A 16,181-nucleotide genomic window follows, 5' to 3' on the forward strand; every position below is an offset into this window, starting at 1 on the left:
GGAGAAAGCTTCAGGATTTCAAATACCTAAATGGACATAGTGGGACAAATTTTTTAAACTTCTTAATATATTCTGCTAACATTATATCATTTATATAGCATTATGAGTACAGAACAACAAAACTTAAACTGTTAAAGAGAAAGCCAAATGGAGATACATCTTGACATATCTAGTGAAACCATTTCAATAAAACGTATTTGGCAGAACCATAATCTATTAAAGCTAGCTTCAGGGTTAATATTTTTATTGCTAGTGTTGAAATTTCCTCCAATAGTAAGATAAGGCTTATATCCAGACAAAATCAATTTTTAATTCTGATAATTGTAATTTACCCCAAAATTTAAAGTTTTGTCTAATTTTTTCTTCCAATACAATGTAACTTTTTTCTTCTTTTTTAAGGAAGCAAAGTATCTCCAAAGAAATAACTGCTGGGGCGCCTGGGTGGCTCAGTCGGTTAAGCCACCGATTTCGGCTCAGGTCATGATCTCACAGTCCATGAGTTTGAGCCCTGCGTTGGGCTCTGTGCTGACAGCTCAGAGCCTGGAGCCTGCTTCGGATTCTGTGTCTCCCTCTCTCTCTGACCCTCCCTCGTTCATGCTCTGTCTCTCTCTGTCTCAAAAATAAACAAACATTAAAAAAAAAAAGAAATAACTGCTGAATTTGCAGGACCTTTGGAGTACTTGTAACTACATGCCTTACTGACACACAGTTAAATATTTAAAGAGGTGTTTCGTTTCTCTAAAGACCCAGAGGGGCAGTATCGTACTTAGCTTCTGGAAATCAAGTCCATACTCAAAAATCCTCCAGAAGGTCAGCCTTGGTGGTGGACTCTGAAGCCGCCAGCATGGGTTCTCCCTCCAGCTCCAGAAATTTACTTACTTTCCACTCACTCCTTTTGGCCAGCACGTTCTCCCAGTCCAGAAGTACTAGGTATCAAAGATCCCGAGAACACTTAAAATATGTATTTTATGCCCTACCTACGTTTACATCTTGGGATGTAAACACACATAAACACACACACGGAAACACTGTACTCCACCACAGGAAGACCGAAAGGAGCCAGCTCGCCCCTGCCACGCTAGTGGCTCAATTCCCTGTTATCCAGGTTATCGCAGCTCCGCCTATAGCTTGACAAATAGCCAATAGAGTGTAAAGACTCTAGGAAGCGCGATGATGTAAGCATGGACGTTCACGTAGTGACGCAGGCGGCGTTACCGTCTCCAAGGAGCGGTCCAGGGCACCGGTTTCAAAGTCGCAGGGCGGGCCGGGTGGACTTCCGCAGTTGGCCCCGGGTTTCCCCGCGGTCCTGAAGTCAACGCCCCCCCCCCCCCCCAAACGCTCCTTCAAGGACGCCTCCACCCGGCCTCCTGGCTGGCTTCCTTGGCTCTCTCCTAAGTGGCCCGACACGACCCCGAGTGACCTGCGGGACGTCTATATCCACCCGCGTCTCCTTTTTACCCGGCTGGGATTCGAGTGAACGTGGAACAAAATTCACTTGGCGGGTCCCCAGCAAACCTGAAACCTGAAGTCAGTCGCCTGAGCGAGGAGGGGCTCGGCTGGGACTCAGGAGAAGGCGCGGCGGGGCTGTTGACGCCGCGTGAGTAGGATACTGATTACACTGCTGAGTGCTCGACAACCTCCAGCGTTGCTTTAGTTTAGCTTTCCCGGACAGCGAGCTCTCTGGGTTTTTTTTGTTTTTGTTTTTTAAGAAAGTGAAGGTGGTAAAAGCTCCAGACTGAAATTGTATCGAAATGGCCACGGAAATCGACTTTCTGAGAGATCAAAGTAAGCTCCATATTCTTTTATTTGAGAATTCTTACATGTTTAATGTCGTCATCGCTAACCAACTAACATTTTTCGAATGCCTGTTCGGTGCATGGAAATTTGTAAAAAGTTAGCTTTACAAAAAGCTTGGTGGTATGCATGAGGATGTGTATGTACTTAAGCAGAACCGTTTGGTAAATCCTTGTACGTTCCTTTAGCTTACATGGAACTCTACTAGACACCAAACATGGTTGTTATGCTCCTCGCATAACTGGAGAAATTAGAAGGCTAATGTCCAGGAGGAGTTTCCAAGTTTGCCATTAGAACCTAGAGGCACAGTTCTGGCCATTTGTAAATAGATTTTTAGTGAACTACTCCTGTTTCAGTTATGCCAGACTCTACAGACATAGCTGCTGCTGCAAAGATGAGGAAGACAGTTCTACCTTCCAAGAATTTGAGAAAAGAAATGTGTAAATTCCATAAATACCCTGAAGTGGAAGCAACCGCTCTTTTGCCTCAGTTTCCTTATAGGGTTGTTGGAATGATTAAATGAGTATTAAATATGTAAAGGATTTAGAATACTATCTGACACATAGAGGTAAACAAATATTGACTATTACAGGATTATTATTAGCTGTGGTCAAGAAAGGTGTCATTTGGCCTGAAACTTGAAGTACTAATATGAATATAGATAAAGAATTGTGTAGGTATCCCAAAGAGAATAGTATTGCAGCTTTGAAGGAATTAGGAATATGTTTTGTGAAAGACTTGGAATAAGGTTGGCTTGTACGAAATGTGGTTTATATAGGCAAATAGCAAGTAGACCTAAAGGGAAGAATGGGGCTGGATGGTGAAGGGCCTTGTCTTCTGTGTGTTGAGTTTGGACCATAACACAGGTTATTGGAGCCAGGGAAAGGAATTCACTTGAGAGTAACATGATCGGATTGTGATTTGGAAAGCCTGGTGTGGCTGTTATGAGGAACATGCATTTTAGCAGAGTACAAGTTAGGTGACTATTGTTACCATTCACGTAAGGGGTGAGCTAAGGTAGTACGGTGAGATTGGAGATTAGGGAATTTGAGAGAAAGAGGTAGAGGGCAACTGAGATTTTTGTGTTAAGGAGTGGGAAGGTAGGAAAAAAAGTAGTAAGTTCCATTTTGAAAGCTTTATAAACCAGTGGTTAAAAAAAAAACAAAAAAACAAAACAAAAACCAGTGGTTAAAGACTCAACCTCTAGATTGAGTCTGTCTAGGTTCATATCCTGGCTTTTTCTTTTTTCAGGTCTTTGACCTGACCTTAGCTTCGCTGTGCCTCAGTTTTCTCATTTCTAAAATGGGTATAATAGCACAATAACTCCCATAGGGTTGTAAGGATTAAATGAGATGATGTAAATCGCTTAGCATGATTTCTAGTCCATATTAAGTGCATTATGTATATTTAAAATTATTAATGCCCTGTAATGGTACTATATTATTATTTCTGTGTTTTAAGTGGGAGTATCTGCCATCCCTAAGGAAGACTAGCTAGCCATCAGCTGAGTGGTGTGGGATAAGAACTGGGTGATAAGTAGTTTGGTTGGGGTGGGAAGGTACCTAAGTTACACAGAAACAATGAGTTTTAGAGGAGTGAGCTAGCCATTTTTTTGTTTTAACTGGACCTAGTGTGCCATTTACAGCTGGGTAGATTACCCAGTTAGACAAAACACCTGGACACCACCTGAGGTAAATATAGATGGCTTGACCCTCTCCCACCTACTCTGACCTTCTCTGCATTAACTTCAATTGATCTTGATTGTCTCTTTTCATTTGTTCCATTTGGATTTGTTAATCCAGTTCGAGACAGTTTGATTTGGCATTTCTCAACTGGCAACCCCTGTGATAAAAGCATTAGCTTTACAACTAACTACAGGCAATTGCAGACCTAACCATGCTCCTAACAAACTAGCATTTTTGTAGTATACCATTCTTCACCTCCATCTGAGAAGGGAAATCTGATAGTCCTTAGGAAACTGTTCAAAGAGATACTTATTTATTAAGCTAAGGAATGAAAAAATCATTCTTGTGGTAGGAATTTGGGAAGTGGTGATTATTATTTTTTTTTATTCTTTAAGTGTTCTGCATGGAGAGGTTTTTAATTTTGACTAAATTCTCAATTTGTTCTTTTATGGATGTCATATCTAAGAAATCTTTGTTTAAAAGGCTGCAAACATTTCCTTCTATGTTTTCATCTAGAAATTCCGTAATTTTAGGTTTTATATGTAGATTTATGATCTGTTTGACTTAAATTTTGTACAAGGTGCAAGATAGGGGTCAAAGTTCATCTTTTTGCATATGGATACAATTGAAAAGACTGTCCTTTCTCCATTAGATTACCTTTGCATCTTTGCTAAAAATCAGTTGTCCTTATTTGTGTTGATCTATTTCTGGACTCTATTCTGTTCCATTGATTTGTTTATCTATTTGAGTGCCAGTATCCCAATGTTTTGATTATTGCAGCTTTATAGTAAGTCATAAAATCAGATGATGTTAGTCTTTCAAATTTGCTCTTTTTCAGTTACTTTGGCTATCCTAGGTACTTTGCACTTCATATGAATTTTAGAATCAGTTTGTCAATTTCTTCCAAAAAAGATGCTGAGATTTTGAGAGACATTGCATTGAATCTATTGATCAATATGTGTAGAATTCATATCTAATGATATTGAGTCCTCTTACCAATGAAAAGGTATATTCTCTCCATTGATGTACCTATTTTATTTCTCTCCACAATATTTTGTAGTGTTTAGTGTATGGATTTTGGATATCTTTTATCAGACTAATTCCTATGTATTATGTTTCTGATACTATAGTAAATGGTATTCTTTTACATTCAATTTCTGATTTATCATTACTAATGTACAGAAATACTTTTTCTTTTTGTCATATTGTATTCTGCAACCTTTTAAACCCACTTGTTCTAGTAGGGTTTTTTTTAGAGTTCATCAGATTTTTTATATATGGATGATCTTTTCATCTGTCAGTACAGTTTTACTTCTTCCTTTCCAATTTGGATGCCTTTCATTTCATTTTCTTGCTTTATTGTATTGGCTAGAACTTCTAGTATACAATGTTGAACACACGTGGTTGAAGTGGACATCCTTGTCTTCTTCCTGATCTTATAAAACAAGCATCTGTCTTTCAGAATTAAGTATGATACTAACTAGATTTTTCTTAGATATTTTTCAAGGGTTGAGGATATTGCTTTCTATTCCTGGTTTTCTGCAAGTTTTTTTTTTTTAATGTTTATTTACTTTTGAGAGAGAGAGACAGAGAGAGAACCAGCGATGGAGGGACAGAGAGAGAGAGGGGAACAGAGGATCCAAAGCAAGCTCTGCACTGACAACAGAGAGCCTGACATGGGGCCTGAACCCATGAACCATGAGATCATGACCTGAGCTGAAGTGGAACGCTCAACTGACTGAGCCACCCAGGCGCCCCATCTGAGAGTTTTTAATCAGAATGGATGGTGATTTTTTTTTTCCTAATGCTTTTTCTGCATTTATTGAGAGGATTGTTTTTTGTTTGTTTTTTTTTTTCACTTTTAGCTTGTTAATAGGGTGACCACTTAACATTGATTAATTTTCAAATTTTAAGCCTGCCTTACCTTTCTTTTGGGGATAAACTCCTCTTGGTCATGTATTATCCTTTTTATATGTTGTTAGGTTTGATTTTCTAAAAGTTTATTTACAATTTAATTTTCTATGTTCATAAAGCCTTTTTTTCCCCTTTAATGTCTTTGTCTGATTTTGGTGTTAGGTGATGCTTGCCTCAAAGAATTTCTTGGAAAATATTTTGTTCTCTTTAATTTTCTGGAAAAGTTTGCATAGAATTGGCATTATTTCTTCCTTAAATGTTTGGTAGAATTTACCAGTAAAGCCATTGGGACCTAGAGTTTTCTTTGTGGAAAGATTTTAAACTGTAAATTTAATTTCTTTAATAGATAAAGAGCTACTCAGTAGTCTGTTGTGTACTGTTGTATACAGAGCGACCCTCCACAGATTTCATATATCCAGAGTTCTCTCTCTGTGTAGCTTTCTGTCTCATATTTTGTCCTGCCAATTCTAATTCACTTGGTCTCCACCACTTCTTAGCTGCGTTTCCTTAGAGTCTGCTGAGTCTGCTCAGTCATAGAGTCTGCTGAGTTATCCTTGCATTTTCCCTCTTTGTGCCACGGCTTGGAAAGTCTCTTAGGTCATTAAGCTGGAGCAATTATAGGGCTCACGTCATTTGTTTTGCATCTCTCATCATCGTCTATTGTCTACTGTCTTGCAAACCATAATTTCATTTATTTATTTGCTTTTGGTTGTGTTGAGTGGGAGGGTGGTCCTTCTTCATTCTGGACATAAGCAGAAGTCTTATTCAAGTTACCCTACTTTTGAAATCTGAAACACAAGTTTCTTCCACTGTAACTGTTCTTTGACTTCATCAAGAATTCTATTCTTTGAACTCTTGATTTTCTTCTATTAACTCTTTCCCAGCTTATTTTTTTTTTACTTTTTTTTTCAACGTTTATTTATTTTTGGGACAGAGAGAGACAGAGCATGAATGGGGGAGGGGCAGAGAGAGAGGGAGACACAGAATCGGAAACAGGCTCCAGGCTCTGAGCCATCAGCCCAGAGCCTGACGCGGGGCTCGAACTCCCGGACCGCGAGATCGTGACCTGGCTGAAGTCGGACGCTTAACCGACTGCGCCACCCAGGCGCCCCTTTCCCAGCTTATTTTTTATTACTTTCTTATACAGCCTATAACCATTACCCATTAGTTCATCTGTTCTCTTGTCAGTAAACATAATATGATTAAACTCTTGCTTCTCTGAGTAGCACATACTCAGTTATACCTAATCTCTAGATCAGTTTTTTTTAGTTTGCTTTAACAGTTCTCACACCCAGCTGTTTGGTAGCCATAAGTAAAAATCTCAACTCTCTGGATAAGTGCCATCACAAACTCATGGTTAACTCATAACTAAAAAGTGACTGGGCTGATATTTGAACCCAGGCTGTCTAGTTTCAGTGTCTGTATTCTTAACTTCTACACAACAAAGAAATTTGCAAAAAAAATGTATATATATATGTACATATATATATACACACATATATATGTACATATATATATACACACACATATGTATATATATATAAACCTATTTCACTTATGCATGTGGAAACTAAAATCCTAAATAAAAAATAAATCCAGCAATGACTGTGTGTACATACATACATATATGTGTATATTGGGTATGTACCCATAAAATAGTTGTCTTAATATTGGGTTCATCCCACCAATAGGTAGTTAGCATTAAAAAATTATTGAATACAATAAAGAAGAGGTAGGTTAATGGAGAAACCATTAACATATCAAATTGCAGATTAGAACACTCAGTATAATAGATATGACAGTTCTTCCACAGATTAATGGTTAGATTCGATGCATTCTGAAACATAGTTTTGACAACATGGTTCTAAAATCTAGTGGAAGAACCAGGGAATTTTAAACAACAAGGTGGGAAATTTTATTTGCCAGCTATTAAAACTTGGTATAAATATCCAATTATTAAATCAATGTTAGATTGTCAGATTGATAAATCATAAATCAGTGGAATAAATTAGCACAGAAAAAGACACATACATGAACACTTGTTATCTGAAAAAGAACAAACAATACAAATCAGTGGGAAAAGAATAGACTATTTAGCAAATGGTGCTAGGATAATTAGCTATCAAATAGGAAAGAAAAAATAATAAAGGTACCTTTTTCACATATATAGAAGAAAACATCTGCAGGTTGATTGAAGAAGTAAATTCTCTTTAAACTTTCAGAAAAAAATTTAAGAGGGTGTCTTGATGATCTCAGGATAGGGAAAGATTTCTTCAACAGATATAAACATTTTTGACTAGAAGAAAATACATACAATTAGAGTATTTTAGAGATAAAAGCTTGGATATTGTAAAAGACATCACCAATAAGTGACTAGCCCAGCTGAAGAAAGGGAGAATGTATTTACTAGTAAATATGACTGAGAATTGATTAGCCTGTCCAAAATTTAGAAAGATCTTTCACAAACAAAAATAAATTCATACTAATAGAAAAATGGTTAAAGAATATGACTAGGCCATTTACAAAAAAATAAAATTGAAGAACTAAAAAAACAAAAAATGACAGTCTCCTCAGTAATTCAGTAAATGCAAATTAAACAATAGTGTGATAAGTACATATTGAATGAATGAAGGAAATAGTAGATTTAAATTATAGTAAAATTTTCTTCAGATTAAAGTCAATCTCTGAGGATTGAATGTGTTTTCCTCAGTAATCCACAATTGACTTCTGAACCTATTTTAATCACTGAGAACTCAGATTTAGTATTTTTTCTTATTTGAAAACCCTACTGGGCAGGGGGGGTGGGGGGGTGGGAATGTGGTTTGTATTGGAATCACTATATCCATTACCATAACTCCAGCCTCTTTTTGAGACTCACAGGGAAGAAGAGTAACAGGCAGAAATTAGATCCTATATGGGTGTAAAATTGTAGTTCTGTGTGTCAAGTAACTATCTTAAAAGTTCTGTGGGTAACAATAAAATATGTGGATAATTTCTTTTAAACTCAATAAAAAGTTAACCATTTACAGTATCAGTACTCCATGATTACTTGTTTCTTTACCAGAATTACGTTTGTCATATTTCTCCACTAAATTATGTGTATTTTTAAGGAAGAAAACTATTATCTGAAGTTCCCAACATAGAGTGTATATACTACCTGTGTGCATTATTATATATACATTTTTAAAACTTACGTAGTTTGAATTCCATACATATGTATATGTAGTTATGCATAACATATGTAGCATAACAGAAAAGTAAAGAAAACAAATATAAAGCTAAGTGAATGATTACAAAGTTCATACTCCTATAACTGCAACTTAGGTCAAGAAATAGAACATTTCTTGGGCACCTGTATGGCTCAGTGAGTTGAGCGTCTGAGTAGTTCATGGGTCTTGTGGTCAGTGAGTTTGAGGCCCCCCACCGTCCAGCACTTTGCTGACAGCTCAGAGGCTGGAGCCTGCTTCCCGGTCTGTGTCTCCCTGTCTCTGCCCCTCCCCTGCTCATGCTCTCTCAAAAGTGAATAAACATTAAAAAAAAAAAAATTAGAAAAAAAAAAAAGAAATAGAACATTTCCAGGTTCGCTTCTCTTCAAAGGTAATTGAAGATAATCAATATATTTAATTTGCCTATGTTTGAGCTTTATATAAATGGAATCATAAGCTGTGTATTCTTGTTTTTGGCTCCGTTAACATTAATTATGTCTTTGAGATTTACTCACATTCTTGCATGTAGATGTAGCTTGTTCATTTTCTCTGCTAAAAAATTTTCCAGTTTTAAATCTATCACATTTATCTGTTTTTCTTTTGATGGATAATTGCAGTTTCTGTTTGGGGGCCATTGAGAATAATGCTGTTATCAACATTTTTTTCATGGTCCTTGGTGCTCAAGTGTACACATTTTGGTTATGTATATTCTTAGGAATTATATATATGTTTAATTTTAAAGTTGTACTAATTAATATCCCCACCAGTAGTATATGAGAGTTCTAATTATTTTATGTTGTTACCAACATGTTTTCTAATTTTAGCTCTTTATTGTCATTTTAATTTGTATTTTCCTGATGCCTAATGAGGTTGAGCAGCTTTTCTATGTTTATTGGTCCTCTGAGTAACCTTTATGTGAAGTGTCCATTCATGTCTCCTTCCACTTTTCCATAAGGTTGTCTTCCTTTAATTGACAGCTCTTGTATATTCTAGATACAAGACTTTTGTCTGTTACATGTGTTGGAAATATCTTCTCCATGTTTGTGTCTTGTATTTTTACTCACTTAAAAGTCTCTTTTTGTTAAACAAAAGTTCTTAATTTTAATGTAGTTCAGTTCATCAGTTTTTTTCATTTATGGCTAGTGCTTTTTGTGTTCTGATTAAAAAAATATTCCCTACCCTAAGATTTTAAGATATTCTCTTTGTTCTTGTCTAGAATTTGTTTTGATATTCACAGATCTTCATTTCGTCTAGAATTGATTTTTATGTATGTTTTATTTTTTATGAGGATATCCAGTTGACCTAGACCAATTTAAAAAAGATTACTATTTCCCCCTCATTGTAATTCAGGTGTTCTGTATGACATGAATATATTTTTGTATTGCCTGTTCTCTTCAATTTGTCAATTTTATTATTATTGTTTTTAATTTATCTTGAGAGTGAGAGAGAGCAAGAGTAAGTGAGCAGGGGAGAGCAGGGAGAGAGAGATAATCCCAAGCAGGCCTCGCACTGCCAGCGCAAAGCCGGACATGGGACTTGAACCCACGAACCTTGAAATCATGACCTGAGCTGAAATCGAGTTGAACACTCAACCAACTGAGCCACCCAAGCTCCCCTGTTTGAGTCTTTTAGATATATTCCTAGATAATTGTGGGGTTTTTTGTATAGTATTGTAAATGATATCTTTTATTTTCCAACTTTGTTGCCAGTATATAGAAATATAATTTTTTTTTGACCTTGTATCCAAAAACCATGCTAAAGGTTATTATTCTCTCTCTCTCTGTTTTAAATGTTTATTTATTTTGAGAGATAGAGTGAGAGAGCATGAGCATGCATACAAGCAAGGGAGAGGCAGAGAGATAGAGGGGGAGAGAGAATCGCAAGCAGGCTCTGCACTAGCAGGGCAAAGCCTGATGCAGGGCTTGATCCTACAACCAGGAGATCGTGACCCAAACCGAAATCAAGGGTCAGTTGCTTAACCGACTGAGCCATCCAGGCACCCCTAAATGTCATTATTCTAAGAATTTATCAATGTGTTCTCTGGGATCTACCTATACCTACACACTCGTAACTATTGATAATGACAGGTGATTTTTTTTCCTTTTCTGTCTTTATACCTTTTATTTTTTATTGTATTAATAATTGCATAAACTTAACTTTTTTTTTTTTTAACGTTTTATTTATTTTTCAGACAGAGAGAGACAGAGCATGAATGGGGGAGGGGCAGAGAGAGAGGGAGACACAGAATCGGAAGCAGGCTCCAGGCTCTGAGCCATCAGCCCAGAGCCTGATGCAGGGCTCGAACTCACGGACCAATAATTGCATAAACTTAGACTGCCAGTAGAGTATGACTAAATATCAAGATAATTTGTCATTTTGTCATTACCAATTTCCAAGGGAAAGTTTTCAACATCTCATTCTTAAGTATGATGTTTGCTGTGTGTTTGTATAGGAATCCGTTATTGTATTAAGGAAATTAATTGCTATTCTTACATTCTGGAGGCTTTATCATGAATATATCTTAAATTTTAATCATATGCTTTAACAGTAGCTTTTGAGATGATCGTATTTGTTGATCTTTTTATGAGTTTATTTTCAATTTCTTTGGAGTGAGCTTATCTTTATTATTTCCTTCACCTGACATTCTTTTGGTTTAATTTCCTTTTCTTCTGACTTCTTGGAATGGACTCATAGTTCATTAATTTAAGCCATTTTTTTTCTAGTGTGTGCAACTAAAAGCTATGAATTTCTTTTTGAGCAAGTTTTGAGTTACTATATTTTCACTGTCAGTCACCTCAAAATACATTTAAATTTGTTTTGTAATTCCTCCTGTGACCTCTGGATTATTAAATAGTAATTTCCGACTTGCATGCACCGCGCAAACACCCAACACTGTGCTTCTGTGGATCCATTCCTCCAATGGGTCTGCGTGCCTCCATCCAGGTGCTGCAGGGCCCTTCCCACAGGGGACCACCAACGGCAAAGCGGGCGAAGCCTGCCCCTCCTGACCCTGTGCACCTTGGGTTCCACCCCAGCTGTTACGCCAGATCCCATAGAAGAAGCACCACAAGCCTGGCAGTGTGCAAGTAGCCCAGACAGGGGCCACACCACTCCACAGTGAGTCCTGCCCCTGGGAGAGGGGAAGATAAGGTACACACCAGTCTGACTGTGGCCCCAGCCGTGGGCTGGGGACATATATTGGGTCTGACTGCATCCCCGCCCACTAACACAAATTACTCCAGACAGCACAGGGGAAGTGCCCTGCAGTTGGAAGCCACCCCAGGGACTACCCAAAATGATGAAAGAACTCTCCTCAAAAGAAACTCCAGGAAGTAGCAACAGCTAACAAATTGATCAAAAACGATTTAAGCAATATAACGGAACATGGATTTAAAATAATAGTCATAAAATTAATCGCTGGGCTTGAAAAAAGTATAGAGGACAGCAGAGAATCTATTGATACAGAGATCAAGGGACTAAGAAACAGTCAGAAGGAGCTAAAAAATGCTATAAATGAGGTGCAAAATAAAGTGGAGGTGACCACAGTTTGGATTGAAGAGGCAGAGGAGAGAATAGGTGAATTAGAAGATAAAATTATGGAATAAGAGGAAGCTGAGAAAAAGAGAGAGAAAAAAATCCAGGAGTATGAGGGGAGAATTAGAGGATGAAGTGATGCAATGAAATGGAACAATATCCATATACTAGGAATTCCAGAGGAGGAAGAGAGAAAGAAAGGGGCTGAAGGTGTACTTGAAGAAATTATAGCTGACAACTTACCTGATCTGGGGAAGGAAAAAAGGCATTGAAATCCAAGAGGCACAGAGAACTCCCTTCAGACGTAACTTGAATCGATCTTCTGCATGACATATCATAGTCAAACTGGCAAAATACAAGGATAAAGAGAAAATTCTGAAAGCAGCTAGGGATAAACACACTCTAACATATAAAGGGAGACAGATAAGACTCCTGACGGATCTATCTGCTGAAACTTGGTAGGCCAGAAAGGAATGGCAGGAAATATTCAATGTGATGAACAGAAAAAATATGCAGCTGAGAATCCTTTATCCAGCAAGTCTGTCATTTAGAATAGGAGAGATAAAGGTCTTCCCAAACAAACAAAAACTGAAGGAATTCATCACCACTAAGTCAGCCCTACAGGAGATCCAAAGGGGGATTCTGTGAGTGAAATCTTGCAAGGACCACAAAGTACCGGAGACATCACTACAAGCATGAAACTTACAGGCATTACAATGACTGTGAACCCATATCTTTCTATAATAACACTGAATGTAAATGGACTAAATGCTCCGACCAAAAGACAACGGGTATCAGAATGGATAAAAAAAACAAGACCCATCATCTATTTGCTGTCTACAAAAGACTCATTTTAGACCTGAGGACACCTTCAGATTGAAAGTGAGGGGATGGAGAACTATCATGCTACTGGAAGTCAAAAGAAAGCTGGAGTAGCCATACTTATATCAGACAAACTAGACTTTAAATTAAAGGCTGTAACAAGAGATGAAGAAGGGCATTATATAATAATTACAGGTCTATCCATCAGGAAGAGCTAACAATTATAAATGTCTATGCACTGAACATGGAAGCCCCCAAATATATAAAAGAATTAATCACAAACTTAAGCAACTTTATTGATAAGAATGTGGTAATTGCAGGGGGCTTTAATACTCCACTTACATCAATGGATAGATCATCTAGACATAGGATCAATAAAGAAACAAGGGCCCTGAATAATACATTGGATCAGATGGACTGGACGGATATAGTTAGAACTCTGCATCCCAAAGCAACAGAATATACTTTCTTCTCAAGTGCACATGGAACATTCTCCAAGATAGATCACATAATGGGTCACAAAACAGCCCTTCATAAGTATACAAGAATTGAGATCATACCATGCATACTTTCAGACCACAATGCTATGAAGCTTGAAATCAACACAGGAAAAAGTGGAAAACCTCCAAAAGCATGGAGGTTAAAGAACACCCTACTAAAGAATGAATGGGTCAACCAGGCAATTAGAGAAGAAATTAAAAAATATATGGAAACAAATGAAAATGAAAATACAACAATCCAAATGCTTTGGGATGCAGCGAAGGCAGTCCTGAGAGGAAAATACATTGCAATCCAGGCCTATCTCCAGAAACAAGAAAAATCCCAAATACAAAATCTAACAGCACCCCTAAAGGAAATAGAAGCAAAACAGCAAAGACACCCCAAACCCAGCAGAAAAAGAGAAATAATAAAGATCAGAGCAGAAATAAACAATATAGAATCTAAAAAACTGTAGAGAAGATCAATGAAACCAAGAGTTGGTGTTTTGAAAAAATAAACAAAATCGATAAACCTCAGCCACGCTTCTCAGAAAGAAAAGGGAGATGACCGAAATAGATAAAATCATGAATGAAAATGGAATTATTACAACCAATCCCTCAGAAATGCAAGCAATTATCAAGGAATGCTATGAAAAATTATATGCCAGCAAATGGACAACCTGGAAGAAATGTACAAATTCCTAAGCACCCACACACTTCCAAAACTCAAACAGGAAGAAATAGAAAACTTGAACAGACCCATAACCAGAGAAGAAATTGAATCGGTTATCAAAAATCTCCCAACAAATAAGAGTCCAGGACCAGATGGCTTCCCAGGGGAATTCTACCAAACATTTAAAGCAGAGATAATACCTATCCTTCTCAAGCTGTTCCAAAAAATAGAAAGGGAAGGAAAACTTCCAGACTCATTCTATGAAGCCAGCATTACTTTGATTCCTAAACCAGAGACCCAGCATAAAAAAGAGAACTATAGGCCAATATCCCTGATGAATGTGGATGCAAAAATTCTCAATAAGATAGTAGCAAATCGAATTCAACAGCATATAAAAAGAATTATACACCATGACCAAGTGAGATTCATACCTGGGCTGCAGGGCTGGTTGAACATTCGCAAATCAATCAATGTGATACATCACATTAATAAAAGAAAAGAACCATATGATCCTGTCAATTGATGCAGAAAAAGCATTTGACAAAATTCAGCATCTTTCTTAATAAAAACCCCGATGGTGTGCCTGGGTAGCTTGGTCGGTTGAGTGACTGACTTCGGCTCAGGTCATGATCTCATGGTTTGTGAGTTCAAGCCCCGCGTCAGGCTCTGTGCTGACGGCTCAGAGCCTGGAGCCTGCTTCTGATTCTGTGTCTCCCTCTCTCTCCCCCTCCCCTACTCATGCTCTGTCTCTCTCTGTCTCAGAAATAAATAAACATTAAAATAAAAATTTTTTTAATTAAAAAAATAAAACCCCCCGAGAAAGTTGGGATTTAGAAGGTACATACTTAAACATCATAAAAGCCATTTATGAAAAGCCCACAGCTAACATCATCCTCAATGGGGAAAAACTGAGAGCTTTTTCCCTGAGATCAGGAACATGACAGGGATGTCCACTCTCCCCTCTGTTGTTTAACATTGTATTGGAAGTGCTAGCATCAGCAGTCAGACAACAGAAGGAAATCAAAGGCATCAAAATTGACAAGGTGAAGTCAAGCTTTCACTTTTGGCAGATGACATGATATTATACATGGAAAACCCAATAGACTCCACCAAAAGTCTGCTAAAACTGATACGTGAATTCAGCAAAGTCGCAGGGTACAAAATCAATGTACAGAAATCAGTTGCATTCTTATACACTAGTAATGAAGCAACAGAAAGACAAATAAAGAAACTAATCCCATTCACAATTGCACTAATAACTATAAAATACCTAGGAACAAACCTAACCAAAGATGTAAAAGATCTGTATGCTGAAAACTATAGAAAGCTTATGAAGGAAATTGAAGAAGATATAAAGAAATGGAAAAACATTCTGTGCTCATGGATTGGAAGAATAAATATTGGTAAAATGTCAGTACTACCCAAAGCTATCTACACATTCAGTGCAATCCCAATCAAAATTGCACCAGCATTCTTCTCGAAGCTAGAACAAGCAATCCTAAAATTCATATGGAACCACAAAAGGCCCCGAATATCCAACATAATTTTAAAGAAGAAGACCAAAGCAGGAGGCATCACAATCCCAGACTTTAGCCTCTACTACAAAGCTGTCATCATCAAGACAGCATGGTATTGGCACAAAAACAGACACATAGACCAATGGAATAGAATAGAAACCCCAGAACTAGACCCACAAACGTATGGCCAACTCATCTTTGACAACACAGGAAAGAATATCCAATGGAAAAAAGACAGTCTCTTTAACAAATGGTGCTGGGAGAACTGGACAGCAACATGCAGAAGATTGAAACTAGACCACTTTCTTACACCATTCACAAACATAAACTCAAAATGGATAAAGGACCTGAATGTGAGACAGGAAACCATCCAAACCCTAGAGGAGAAAGCAGGAAAAGACCTCTCTGACCTCAGCTGCAGCAATTTCTTTTTTGACACATCCCCAAAGGCAAGGGAATTAAAAGCAAAAATGAACTATTGGGACCTCATCAAGATAAAAAGCTTCTGCACTGCGAAGGAAACAATCAACAAAACCACAAGGCAACCAACGGAATGG

General features: G+C 37.5%; 2 protein-coding genes across 10 annotated transcripts in view; one reads left to right on the forward strand and one right to left on the reverse strand.

Annotated features, from left to right (window-relative positions):
- CB1H4orf33 (chromosome B1 C4orf33 homolog) overlaps positions 1 to 1,106 on the reverse strand; it is a 131,145-nt gene extending 130,039 nt beyond the window's left edge. For all 3 annotated transcript variants that reach the window (XR_007151773.1, XM_047857187.1, XM_047857186.1), the window contains exon 1: positions 880 to 1,106. The gene's annotated coding sequence lies outside the window, so the exon portion shown is untranslated. The remainder of the gene's footprint in view (positions 1 to 879) is intronic.
- Positions 1,107 to 1,241: 135 nt separating this feature from the next.
- SCLT1 (sodium channel and clathrin linker 1) overlaps positions 1,242 to 16,181 on the forward strand; it is a 257,508-nt gene continuing 242,568 nt past the window's right edge. For all 7 annotated transcript variants that reach the window (XM_047855214.1, XM_047855220.1, XM_047855217.1 and 4 more), the window contains exon 1: positions 1,242 to 1,785. In XM_047855214.1, coding sequence (XP_047711170.1) covers positions 1,752 to 1,785 — 34 coding nt within the window. In that variant the 5' untranslated portion in view covers positions 1,242 to 1,751. The remainder of the gene's footprint in view (positions 1,786 to 16,181) is intronic.

This window comes from Prionailurus viverrinus, chromosome B1 (genome assembly GCF_022837055.1).
Source record: "Prionailurus viverrinus isolate Anna chromosome B1, UM_Priviv_1.0, whole genome shotgun sequence".
Taxonomy (NCBI): domain Eukaryota; kingdom Metazoa; phylum Chordata; class Mammalia; order Carnivora; family Felidae; genus Prionailurus; species Prionailurus viverrinus.